This window comes from Grus americana, chromosome 1 (genome assembly GCF_028858705.1).
Source record: "Grus americana isolate bGruAme1 chromosome 1, bGruAme1.mat, whole genome shotgun sequence".
NCBI lineage: Eukaryota > Metazoa > Chordata > Aves > Gruiformes > Gruidae > Grus > Grus americana.
Window position 1 is genome coordinate 44,683,848 of NC_072852.1, and position 14,445 is coordinate 44,698,292.

A 14,445-nucleotide genomic window follows, 5' to 3' on the forward strand; every position below is an offset into this window, starting at 1 on the left:
AAGTCTATGAAATAATTAAATGTTCTCTTGTGTGGCCACGATAGCAAGCAAGAAACCAATTAAAGCTGCTGCTGAAACTTTTCTACTGATGAAATCACTGTCTACAGCAGGATGCCAAAAAATCAAGAAGAGGTGCAAAAAGGCCGCTGCAATTATCTGGAGAGATTATTAAGATAAAGATAATACAACTTCAAAAGTGCCTGAGAGCATTTCTACATCTCCATGTGCTCCTATAAAATCTACCAAGTGTTTGTTTATACACCAGACAGGTTTGTAGAACTAAAAATTGTTTTCTAAACCTCATATACTGGAAAATAAACATAAAAGGCTAGTGAATGTTAAGTTTACCAGGAATAAATAAATGTATACCACATCACTTATTACTGTCAAAGTCCATTTAGTTTTCTTCCTGTTTAAGTATCTAATGTGTCACTCCAGGATGAGGGGAGGAGAATTGAACATGTGGATGGGGTCATGAAGGAAGCCAGGACCACAACAAAACCAACATAGTTTGCTTTACAGTGCTGTGGAACTTAAGTTTTATAGGGATAAATTTTACACTAGCATGAAACTACAGTCTAAAATTATCAAGTGTCAAACTTCTGAAATAATTCCTGTAATCTATCTCACATCTCAATGTATTACATGACTCCTTTCCCATTCAATTTAGGGTTGTCTCTGATCCTGATGCCCCTCTCCCTCCCTGCCCCAGTATCATATTCCCTCTGGAAAATGTTACAGTACAAGCCAAGAGACAGATTATGATTAATTTTATATCATTAGCAGGTTTAAGGTCTCATGTCTGTGAGGCAGAAACAGCTACTTCATTACTAACAATAACTGGTAAAACAACACGCATGCCTCTGGAAAGCTCTGAGGAAATGAAAGTCTCTGAATGTTGGAAATGCATTAGAAGATGAGATGCTCTGAATCTGCTTAACCCTCTGGAGTGCCAACATTGTTTTGGATGAGATGGAACAAGCAGCAGATCCCTGGAGGGCAGTGGGGTTTAGAACCTGGTTATCATGAACCAACAGGCAACCTGAAGGCAATTCTTGTGAGTAATTCCATTTCACAGTATCTCACGTTCATTGCCACTTTGAAACCTAAAATCCTCAAATCTTCTAAAAAATGCAAGTTATAAGGCAGACTTCTGTTCCCACTAAAATATATCGAAGCCAGGGGTTGCAAAACAAACTAAACCAAAGCCTGAACTGAAGTACTTAAGAGATCTTTGGCAGAAACTCACCCTTTTCTCCATTTCCAAGAGTGATCTGTCAGCAAATCTTTCTTGTCTCTGAAACCAAAATTAATAAAGACATTAGTACTTGTTCTTAAATAACATAAAACTGAGGAAAAACAACTCAACTGGACATTTTTGTATTCTGTCCGAAGTATGTCTTCAAAAGCATTTTAAAGTGTGTTCAGGGAAGTAACACTGAAATGAAGAATAAAGAAGAATGAACTGGATTTATCACGCACTTCCTCTGTGACCATCCCTAAGTAATTTAATCACTACATAGCCTTTGGCAAATAGGAGCAATATAGTATTTCTATCTCAAAGCATTACAAAACAAACATCGTTTTAATGTACTTCACTGATATTTACAGGGTGCACATGGAAGACACTTAAGTACCTACACAGGTAAATTGTGGCAAACGTGATCTGAGAATAGGAAACATTCTTTCTACAGCCATTTAAGACTAATTTAATTTTTGTGTACATATTTGGTATTACCGTACACAGCACTATTTATCTGCCAGCAGTTATTGGTAAATGGAGTACACTATTTGCTCTTCAGTTCTAAGATAAAGCTATCTAACCAGCCAGGAAGAACTGGCAGGTTATGCTGATCTGCCAGCAGGTTTATGAATTAATCAATCAATCCCGACTGGCAGTTTGACTATAAGCTTAACAGTGTAGAAAGTGTTTATCCCTGCCCTGCAAAGAAGTTACAGATACATGCTGGCAAGAACCACTACTACTTAAATAGGCAGGAGGCAGTCTCACACATTTTGTTCACAGCTGAAGACCAGAATCCTGTGCTCTTTTCTCTTTAGAAACAGAGAGGTACTCTTCTTCACTCCCATCTTTGGACAAGAAACAAAGCTGATGCCTAGCAAAGAGCAGCCCATATCCTGGGGTGCTTCTAGTTTGCTATCTACCTTGTCAGCTAAGTACAGGCTTTTTTGTTTAATACAAACCTGAGTGGTCTTCTCCAACTGTAGCTTAAGATCTGTAAGTTCCATGTTGGTATCATGTAACTGTGCTTTCAGTTTTTCATTTTCAGCTAGAATCTGTTCATAAAGCTAAGAGAAAATATTCATTTAAAAAAATACCAGATAATAATTCAGTGATATTAGCTGATAAATTTAAAAACCATGATTGAGCTGCCTGTAAAATGAACACATAATAGTCTAAGAAATAAAAATCAGTTATAGAATTTTAAAGATGTTTACAATTAGCAAGCTTTTTAAAGAACTGTTACCAAATATTTCTAGAGACAAGCAACTTTGCATAGGGAGCACTTAACTTACCTTACACATATTAAAAAAATACTTGCCCCTTTTTTTGCTTCGGACTTCACAGATCAGACACCACAGTAAACTTTTCGAGAAACTCCTCCTCTATTTTAAAGCAAGATCTAAACAAATTTTTACATCATATGTATGTAAGCTAGCAAACATATGTAGGGCTTCACATATGTATAAAGCAGTTTTAATGACAGAATCAACTAAAAACATAATATGATACTATATGTCATAAAAATGGATCTTGGCTCCTCTGGATTTCTCCGTTGCATTGAAGAGAAAAGTGTGAATGCCAGAAGCTGTTTTGTCATGTGTGTTTTCCCGCACTGTGGTGGTTGCTCTGCTCCTCCATTCAGCTGAGTTGCTTTAAGCAGCATTTGTGATGCAATGTGAGATTATTTCCAGACAATTTATGAAAAAATAATAATAATAAAGTTCTATTTTCACACCAAAGTTATTGGACGAGATACCTTCTTAAAATCAGTGCTATCTTCTTTTTCTAGTCTACTGCAGTACGGTTTTCGATCTTCAAGGTAACTCTGCGATCCCGATCGCCCCTGCGCTGAATCATAACGATCACCTGAAGACACGCTGAGGGATGCCGTATCATATCTGTAACAGAAAAGTTCTTATTTTTCTTTGCCTTTGATACACTCACTGTATCAAACATTGTAAATTTGCTGTTACCCAGCTGAAAACAACCAGATGCAATTCTGTATTTTAGTTAAGCCACTGTCTTCTAATTTGATGCAAATTTAATTTTTACATTCCCTCAGTACTTCAAGATTTTCTGTGTGAAAATGTTTTCAAATTGCTCAGTCTGCCAAATAAGTCCCTGCCTTGTATGCAGAGAAATCTTTTAAATTAAAATATTTAATTCAAGCAAATATTTACATGTCTTAAAGGACTTTACATTAGCTTAGATACTTTAATTCTTCTTTATTTATAAAGATGACCCATTTTTAAAAAAATTATTACTTTAATTGAAGGGTTTAAAAAAAGTAATGTCTAAAATATCAGCCTAGATGAATTCTCCAAGTTTCATTCAAGAAACCAAGGAGATTTCAAAACTATTTGTGTTGTGAATTCCAGTATTTCAACAGAAGCAGTTTATGAAACAAATCTTCAGCAAAGTCTTTATCCTATTAATCACTAAATTACAACAAGTATTAATAAAGGTTAGAGTAATTGCACACTGTAGCTTTACAACCGTATTTCATTCAAGTGCTAAATATCATTAACACCTTTTAAAATTCAACCCAGCTGACTACTGGTGTTAAACTGAATTTGCACATAAAGAACTTAAAATGAGAATACATGAACAAAAAGTCTAACAATTTTAAATTCATTTGTTTAAATTGCACATACCTTGAAAGGCTATCACTCTGAGGTGGGGAGGGGTAAAAAGAGAGAAAAACAATAGATCAAGTCAATAATTTAAGTAAATAAAATACATAACAATCTGTTAACAAGTATAGCTAAACAGTTATGTTAAATGCATATGCTGTCCAACAGTATGTATTATTTGAACATTGTCAAGCTTCAATTTTGTTATGTCTGGAACAGAAAAGAAATGTGTGCTAGAATGTGCTTGCCAAAATATGATTTAATAGGATGTTAACATTACACTCTAAAAGTCTGGACTGTCCTAAACATTGGAGTCATTTCAGCAGTCAGTGCATTCTGTGATTTGCCTGCCTGTTATCAAAGGCATCAGAACGGTGTTCCCTGAATTCCCTATTCATTTTTCCTCTTCTCTAACATAAGCAATAATGTTTTGAAAGGTCACCATAACAATGACTTCAGCTCAAAATAATTATATAAAATACAAGAACATAATTTCAACAGAGCTCGATGGGAAACAAGCTTCTATACCACAACATAATGAAGTATTTATTAGACAATCTAAAACACATAATTTAATTTTTTCTGTTACTTTCACTCACTCATTCATTCATTCCAGGTGAATCCACAGGCACAAAGTTCACTCACTTTACTTGACAAGCATAATTTAATTGGAAGTGATGACGTAAGAGTGAGGGAGTGCCCTCTAAGCATTACATCAGTCATACAAACCTTTTTCCCCTCTGGGTGGTCAATACAGATTCATCATTTATTCCAATTATATTAATCTTGAGTGAAGACATTTCAGACAAGAAACTCTACTGATATATCATCACCTGGACATCTTCCATTGTTATTTACCTAGCAGCAGCTGAAGCCTCCCCCTGAGGTGCTTTTTTGGGGGAGTGGTGTGGTTGGTTTGGTTTCCTTTTTTAGAAGGAAACTATTTTTTCAACTTGCGTAGAGGAAAATAGCCACATTCTCCACAACATACTCAATTACCCCTTTGACACTTTTAAGTGCATTTACTACACATAAGATACCAAAAGTACCTGCTGTAGCTAACCACTGCTAAAAAAACATTGTTATTTTCTGTTTAAGAGCATGAATAATGCTGAGAATTCAAGAGATTTTGTAGAAAATGTCACAGTTAGATGGCACACACCCATACATGGATAGTTTTTTAAGCTACTGGCCACAAGAAGATTAACTTCCACATAAATATGGGACTTATCTTGCATTATTGTATGTTTAAGTAAGACCAGTGTGAGATTACAGAATTCCACCATGTAATCAATGACCTACAAAAATCCCTTTTCCACTGCTTTCTTCTCACCTCAACAAAACAGAGGAAGCTTTGTCTGTAAAGACTTTACCTTGAAGGAATGCTGTATACAGAAAAATGCTAAGCCGATCCTTTTAACCTTTACCTACAATGTAGGACAGCCACCACAAGAAATAAACCATTCCTACATTGTTTCTTAACAAATACGCTTTCTAAAGGCTGGTTTTCTTTGCTTCTAGTGGACTCCCCATGGTGCCGTGGGAATGTGAAAACCTCCCAGATCTCCATTGCCCTGCTGCACTATAGCTTCCCAAATGGAAAGGCAAGTTATTAAGTCACACACGGACCATCTTAGAAATAAAATTTTCCAGCTACACAGGGGGACAACAAATGAACTGGTGAGGTAAGACAGCACTCATTACTAGAGGCAGGAAAACACAGATGCAGCCCATTCCCATTATCCTGGCTGAGGTGGGGACCTGAGAAGCCGGACAAGGACTCCGTAATCTTCAGAAAAGTGTACATCAGTGGTTTACATTCCCTGAAAGCTGCAAAGCCCTGCTTCTGCCACTCAAGCACCATCCAGCCTCCACAGCTCTCTGAAAGAACAGCACATTTCCCAAGCACATGCCTGTTCTTCTTCCCCTCACTTTTCACAAAACATGTTTAGGGGGTTTTTTAAGTGCAGTCTTAGCTGTTTTCTTTCTTTATTTTCATCTTCCATTTCTGTCAGTTCAGCTCGGTCAGAATTTTTGGCATTTGATGAAAAAAAATTGTAAAAATGTGTAAGTCTACACGCTTTGCATAAAGCTTGAGGAGAAATGATGCCAACGCAGATATCCCTGTGTACCCAAATCATGAGATGGATGTCCTCCTACAGTGACAGAACTGAGCAGACTGAGCAGTAATGAAAAATTAAAACATACGTATCCTTACCTACGCAACCTGAAATAACACTTACTTCTAACCCTATGCCATCAGTCAGTACAGATCATGAGGGTACCCCAAAAGAAACTATGTATTTGAAAATGTACACTACGCTTCTAGACAGGCACATTACATTTTAGTGAGGTTAGGATAATTACTGGTAATAGCGGTAAAACATTCAAGTCAGGTGGAATTTTCTGTACCGTTATAAATGAGTGTTTCTGTAAAACTGCCACAGCAGTGAAACGGAGAAACAAAATTTGAGTACAGCATTTAATCAACACCATTAATGCCAGTTTCTCATGTTTACTCCCACAGAATTAGAAGACCTAATGACATTTATTATCCTAATATTGCTAGCTTTCACCTTTCAGAAGTCACATATTTGATCTCTAGCAAAAGAAAATTTTGATCCATTTAATTATAACCTAATCAGACGCAGTATCTACTCAAATTTCTTTTTTTTTTTTTTAAATACCTCATACTGAAAAACAGGCTTCACGGAAACACTTTCTTACTTAGAACCCTAAAGCTGCCAAAGTGATCTTTCAGGTTCCTTATTTTTAAACGGCTATCCTACAACTTACTTCTACGACTATTCTTCTAGCAGGAACACCAATTTCCTCTGAGTAACGTGGCATTTTTTGTATGAATTGAAGAAATTCTCAGCTCTCAACATTAAGAAGCCTAAATAAAATTTCATCAGAACAATCTCCAACTGTTAAAGTGCTTAGCAAAGTCTGACTTCTCTTTAACAGCTCTCCTTTACAGACAAATGATCAGCTGAGAAGTGAAAAGACCATTCTGAAGAACAAGAAAGCACAAGCTGAAATCTTACCAGACAGTTCTTTCAAAGACCTCTGAGATGAATAAGATATTTTTTCTGGTTTCTTAAAGATTTCAGGCTAGAAATTATTGTGTGTGAGGTCCTTTAATTTTATTTGTAGCATGCACCCATGTGCAAGCTTGTTCTTGACCCCCTCTCTCCAGTTTAAATTCTTCAATTACCACCAAAGCCCTGAGAAGTTTATAGTTACCATGTTCTACCTCTGGCTTATAGCTTCACCAAGCAAAAAAAACACCAGCAGCACCCCATAAGGGAGTAACAGAGAATTTCAGTATTTCCAAAGTTTCTGTCTTCTGAATAGCAGTACATCAAATAATCAGCACAACTGAGAAAGCATAAATATTTTCTCAATGTTAGTTGTTAATTATAATTCTAGTTTATTAATCTCTTTCCTTTTCTCTTCCTAGAGCCTAAAAGGATTTATAAGCCAATAATGATGAATTTCTACAATAAAGCATGCAAGATTTATGTCCAAGTGAAAGCAGATTTAGCAACTGCAAAAAGGAAAGTGCAATTTCTTTAGGCATTTTAAAAATAAAAAATACACTTTTTGCCGTGGATTTGGGAACAAATTGCCTATTAAAATGTTCAAGACCTATTCCACTGTTATTTTTCTAAGGTGGCAAAACACTGCATTGTCAAAAGTAATATATTTACTTCTCAGTTTATCATTGATAAATGCTAAATAGTTGTTTATCAGAGCAGAAGTTACTTTAAATCTACATAATGTTTTAAATCTGATGAGCTGTATACAAAGCAAATATGAAATATGAAAACAATGACATCATTATATACCCATTTTAAGATATCTCATAGTTAACAGGATTGTAATAATTACAAGACTAGGACGTTTTCCACAATTTTGATACTATACTGGAAATTCCTTAGTAGGTCTGACAACATTTGAAAGGAAAACTTAAACCCACATGAAATACTTATTTTTATATTCAACTCACTTTCACTCTGTTTTCATATTTTCTGCAGCTGATGTGACAAAAGAGCTTATATCAACAAAGCAAAATCAATTTATGTAGCTAGGTGAACTTGGTCCGCGCATTCAATTTAATTCAGAGCTCTCCATGAACTCAAATCTGATATTATACCGATTTATAATGAAAGCAAACTACCAAAGTCTTTTGTAGAAAGTATACAGGCTAGGAGAATGTTTTGACTCCTAATTCAGGACATGATTAGGCAGCCAATTCTACATTTCTCCACCATCCCACCCCAACACACCCACTCTTTTAATCGTAGATCATAATCATAATTTTGGGCCTGACTTACCACTATTTCACTGTAGTTTTATATGAGTCTAATTCTATCAGAAGCACCACAAGCACATTCTACCAACATGAATTTCTACGGAACAGAATTCAGAGTAATTACAGATCTAAGGATATAGGACTACGCATTTATGTTAACATGACATGGAAATAAAAAATACAGCAAACCAAAATGGCACAGAATGAATCTCTCAACTAAAATATTTAAGGAATGTGTAATGGAAGCTTTTACAAAAAGGAGAGAAATATCACTTGAGTTTATTCCTCAGTAACAAACCTGATTCTGTAGTGTGTTACTGCAGGGTTTGGGTCAAAAGAAATACTTTCTGCTAAACCATCTTATAGTACAACTTAAGTCACTGCTTCCCTTTTAACCCCTCTTCATCCCACTGTCAGCACCATGCCATTCAAAAAGACTTCTTCCTTCAAATCAAGCCTATTACACTGTTTTCCACTGACTTTTTAACAAAACTAGTAATACCGAATGAGGATGTTCAGAAATCCATTTTCTTCAATGGAGAAATCAGGTACATTGTGCCCTTCAACTTTCTATGTTTCATTATATTAACTTCTCATATTATTTGTTAATTACATTATTGACAGCACTGGGTTTAATTTTAAAAGTTTTTAATTAGTGTGCATAAGTCACTGGACATAATTTATCTGAAAATAACAGAGCAGATGGAACAAGACAAAGATTTTTGCAAGATAGAGGCTGAAAGCTCCCTCCAGTAGCTTGCTGCAACATGTCCCTGACCGATGTATCATAAATTTCACCTACATTTTCTGGATGCTAATTCTATCATAATCAGAATGGAAGAGAAAAACATCACGTTTAGCCATTGTTAATACATCAAAAATTGTTATTAAAGCCTGCAAAGGAAATGGCACTGAACCATAGCCACAAGTTATGAATCAGAAAGCACTCCCAAGAACTCTACCATATGTACTCTTTTAAATGAATCCAACTGCAACAGAAATTTCACAATCAAAATGTATCTGTTAGAAAGTTAATAAATTAATTATCCTTTTGAAATTACCTGAGTTTCTTTCTTATTTGTTCCTTCTTCTGAATCGGACTGATGTTCCTGTTCATTTTCATCACTCTGGTGAAAGAAGTGGGAGATGAAAAACAATTAAACTGTTGAAAGCTTACTGAGATTTTAAGGCATTCTAGTCTTTTAATATGAAAATCTAAGAGCAGTAGAATTCTACCTAACTAAAACGTACAGACAGTATATAGGATATATGATGAAAATTCTCAGACAAGTACCTATTTTCAGTACCAGACGGAGAGGAAACAGACCTTGCATTTGGCACATGAAAATCTTGCTTTTTCAAAATTACACACTGATCCCATGACAAAGAAAAGGGAAAGGGAATCAGCTGAAACATCAGCTATAACCCTTCTAATCTGACAGCAGTTCTTTCAGGTGTAAGTAAATGGCTACTTGTAATGTGCCACATAATGAGTCTCATTCTTACAGCTTTGGTATGCAATAGAAAAGAATTGTTCAATGATTATTTTTTTCTTAGATTGATTAATTCCTATTAAGTTATGGTTATTACAGTATTCTAGAATTCTTTTTAGTATTATCAACATAACTTAGACTCAATTTTTATTTTATTCCTGAAAGTTTCAAAACAGAGAACAGAGAATATATTAACTTGAACAAGCATCAGTGTTTCCAGAACAATTAGTTATGTACTGTATTACTCTAGCTAAGGCTATAAATCAGCAGTAACAATCGTTTACTTACATCGTGAGTCCAAAAAGAAACTCCTGTAGATCGTCGTTTTTCTCTTGGTCGCCGCCTTTCCCTTATAGACTTAGGCTGTGACTTATCTTCTTCTTTTTCTTCCTCTTTTTTGCCCCCTTCTGTTAATAATAACTTACTTATTCATTTAACTATGACACAATCTAATTTTCTGAAAATTTTCTGAAATACTTCTCAGTCTTTAAAATGCTTACAATTAATTTTTTTACCTGAAATAAATTCGCTAAAGAACTTCTTACCACATACAGAGTTTGCTGTAATATACAGCCCTCGGAATATAGCTCTAAAATACTGTAAATATTGTTCCAATTCCTGAACAGCAACTGCAAAATACTAATTCCATCTCAACCACTAAATAAAGAGTTTCAATGTAACAGTAATACACTATGAATTGGACTTAAAATTCAATTTTCAAAACTGTCATGTAATAATTCAAACAACATCAGTGTCAGTAAATGTCTAAAAGTACAAAATAAGAGAAGACAATTCTTCACCATTCTTCATCAAATAAGGGGTTTTTTCTTACATCAAGAATTCTATATTTAAAAAAAAAAAACTTTTAAAAGTCTGTGAAGTCCTCCTTAGAGTACCCCTTTTCATCACAGTCCTCTCCATTTTTGCTCTAAGGAAGAATAAAATGGGATGTCCTAGACGAAATTAATACTATATTACAGATTTCCTTTTTCTTCAAAATAAATGCAATTGCAATTCAAAACCGACATAATACCTCAGGATTGTGTTTGCTCCCCTGTAAGTTTACTGTTTACAAGTCATTTGTACAAAATAAATAAATAAATAAGCAAACCTGCCCAAACCAAAGTTATTTACCTATTATCATGCAGTCTATTCAGTCTGCTGTTCTTTTATTACAGAAAGAAACCACAGATTTCAGATCGAAGCATCACCAATAACTTAACTTTACTGTCACTAGTCTTCAGAGGTAAATAAACATTTCAGTGTGAAACAAGAATTAAAGAGAAAAGAAGGAAATACAAATATTCATGGTGAAGATATACCTTTCCTACTTAAACAAATGATGATTTTACCTTTGGGCTTTTGGACAGTAATGTATTTCTCCTCCTAAAGTCATAATTTGAAAAAAAGCCTGCTGTAGGTTATATGTATCCATGAAAATCTTTTCCATAGAACAGTCTAGAAAGAGTTTCCTAGAGTAAGCATGCATTACTGAAGAATCTTAATCCAAATTTCAGTTCTGGATATAGGGCAGAGGCAAAAAAATCAGAAAGCATATCCCTGAAGCTTAGCTCCAATAACTTCCTCAGAAAATACCAATCTAGGGAACATGGCAATACTGCTGTACACTTCATGGAGATTTGATCAATGGATCATTTAATCTGATCCTCTGTATAACAAAATCATCAATTTTAATCAGTAATCCAATTCAAGTCACTGATGAATAACTTGACTTGAAGTATTTCTCCCAAATAACTGTAGCATGCCTCCGAGAGAGAACAGGAGATCACACTGTATGTCAAAAGCCTCCTCCCTTTGACAGGCAACTACTCAGGCACAACATCTCTGAGAATTGTAGCAGGTGATTCACATTTGAAATGAGGGCAAAAACTCCATGACATCAGAGAAAAGCTTCTGACCTCTGAATCACGCATCTAATCCGTATCTTAAAATTAAATAAACCAGTTAAGTATCTAGAAGTATGGTTCCATTAAATATTCTGAACTACAGCTGGAAATATCCCCTTCCCTTTGTTTTCAGCTGCTCATGAAACCCAGAGAGGTCCTTAAAGCATTAAAGCATCGTTCCAATCCTTCAATGTGGAAGGACTGAAACAAACCCCCAGATATTTAGCAATTATTTAATCAAGTAAAATTCCTCCTCAATACCTGCAACTATTTAAACTCTGAAATGTGGTATTATAGTTGCTGTGTTAAAGCAGAAATGAGAGCATTATGTGGATACTGACGTCAGTGTATTTGACATTTCTATGACCCACCAATGGAAAACACAGATTCACATATTAAACAGCTGCAAAACACTACCAAGTACAGAAACTCTTTTCTCCTCTCTATAGGTACGTTTTGGAATTTCTTACAGAAGATGGGAGTAAGAAACATCCCTAGTGGTCTTACATATTACACCCCATTTTGAACTATCTTTAGAAACATAAGCTGCCCTTTGTCAACTAAAACAAACAAACAAAAAAACCCCTTCACAAACAGTACTCCTACCTCTCTCACTTTCCTTTGTTCCACTCCGAGAATAGGCAGAAGTTATACCTATAAGGCTGTTTGGTCTGTTTAGTTGACTTGAAGTTGAAAGAGAGCTAGTGGAGGTGGAGAGCGAAGAGGTGGATGATGATGAAGTTGAAGTTGAAGTTGGTCTATAGCGATGATATGGCTATTCAGCAGAAAAATGTCACAATTAATTTACCAGGATTAAACAAATATAAACCACAGGATATTAAAGCATTTAAATATATAAATAATTCTTATAGTAGTACCAAAATTAAAATATTACAGTTGGACTTAAGATTCATGTAATTTCTCTACCTAAAGAGACCCATCATGAAAATACCTCTTCAACAGTTCGGGAATATCTTTGTCTATAATCATCATCTTTAGTTTCGGATTCTTTCTTTTCTTCTTGTTTTTCTTTGTCTTGCTTTTCTTTCTCTTCTTTTTCTTTTTCTTCATTTTCCTGTTCTCTGGTTCGCGTGGGACGACTTCTTCCTATAGTTTTTTCAGCTTCTTGAAGATCTGTCAGTGTTACACCCTATGAAAACAGCAGTCAGCAAACGTTTCAATATATCGCTTGTATCAATGTAGAGGATCACATTACATAAATACATATTTTAAAGACAAAATTCAGCTTAAGAAAATTAATTCTATCTATTAAGAAATAAATGTTACCTATATATTCTACCTGTAAGCTTTTTTCTCGTATCTTAAAACCAAACATCCCCTCTTTGATTAGTGGCAAGTGTTTGCTGTAATGTGATCTACCACAGATTCTCCAGCAATACAATTTTCAGTTGACCTAGTACATACAGATCACGCAGAAAATCATAAAGAAATCATTTAAGAACCCACTACATCCTTCCTATATCATCATAAGCATACTAAGTATTTTTGAAAGAACCCTAAAAATACAATACTTATAAAATTTTCAGAAATGTTGATACTTTACAAATTCACTCACTGCAACTGGATTTTTAGGTCAACACCACATACAAAACTCCATTGACAGCACCAGAGAAAGTTGCAACTCATTTCTTATTTCCTTGTTATTCTAAGGCTAAAAACTAGTTTTGAAATAAGCTCAGAAAGCAAACAATTTTTTGAAGACAGCTTTTCTCTACTGCACCTTTCAGCTGATGTATTGTACTGAGATACTGGTCAAAACACTTCATAACCTATTCTTCAAAGTTAACTTTGCAGCTTATCAGTTATTTAATTGCTTTTTGTGTTGATAATGTTTTAATACAGTAATTCCTGATAGCTTCTTCACTGTAAATATTCAACAATAGTTAGCCTGTGGTTTGACCATCTCTCAGGGCTCTGAATTAGTATCAAGAGGTAAAAAAGAACTCCAATAAGATCAAGTTGTATCAAGCAATGTGGATCTCTCAATAGGAAAGGTAACCAGAAATATTTGAGGGGTTTAAAACTGCAAAAATTTGAAAGTAACATCAGTAAACAATGGAGATACCGACTCGGCTTTAAAGCAGGTAAGGACGATGATTGAAGTATTTGTGCTGTTTTATTCAGGGACTATTTGATGATTACTCTCAGGTTGCCAGCAGACACAAGAAGAGAAGGGTAGACACACTCCAGGGGATAGTGGCTGGTAATTGCTCCACTGCCCAAGGAACGTTCAAGCACCATTTAGAGATAATCTATTTTGCCACTGTCACGTCATTCCCTATGTTAGGATTGCACTGGTTGCAATTCACTATGAGGTAGCTCTGACGGAAATTGGGAAGAACCACCGAATATATCAGTATGTAAACTAAGAGAGAGAAATGCTGAAAGGAGACATGCAGTTAGATTCTAGATTATTAGCAAGTAACAAAAACCTCCTCCTTAGTACTCTTCCGTGTCCACAGAAACTAGGATGAATGTGTTTTTTTCTATACCATGGACCTTATTAGCTATCCATATGTTGGTCAGCTCAATCACATTATCTTCAACAGTCCGTGCACAGAAAAAAAAGACTTAGAAATGGAAGTATGCTACTCCTATTTCTCAAGTACTAAATCTTCAGCCAGAAGCATATAGCTGTTAGTTCTTCCAGAATTCAAAGTCTTAGATTTAAACATCTATATAACATCAGATACAATTACTTGAGTAAGCCATTTTACCATAACGCAATCAAAAACTTCCTTTCACTGGATGAGTCTGTGCTTTCAAATTTGTATTAAATCACTCTTCAGGGATTAGAAAAAGCAATTTTCAGTACACAGTGAAGGGT

General features: G+C 35.1%; 1 protein-coding gene across 15 annotated transcripts in view; it reads right to left on the minus strand.

The window, feature by feature from the left end:
- The window catches only part of PPP1R12A (protein phosphatase 1 regulatory subunit 12A), a 123,196-nt gene that overhangs the window by 12,773 nt on the left and 95,978 nt on the right, over positions 1–14,445 (minus strand). For 7 of the 15 annotated variants that reach the window (XM_054813675.1, XM_054813671.1, XM_054813676.1 and 4 more), the window contains 8 exons: positions 12,550–12,747; positions 12,204–12,372; positions 9,979–10,097; positions 9,259–9,324; positions 3,901–3,917; positions 3,003–3,144; positions 2,206–2,310; positions 1,250–1,297 (listed from right to left, as the gene is read on the minus strand). In XM_054813675.1, the coding sequence (XP_054669650.1) occupies positions 1,250–1,297; positions 2,206–2,310; positions 3,003–3,144; positions 3,901–3,917; positions 9,259–9,324; positions 9,979–10,097; positions 12,204–12,372; positions 12,550–12,747 (864 nt within the window). The other 8 variants (XM_054813665.1, XM_054813670.1, XM_054813667.1 and 5 more) reach the window with 3 other exon arrangements.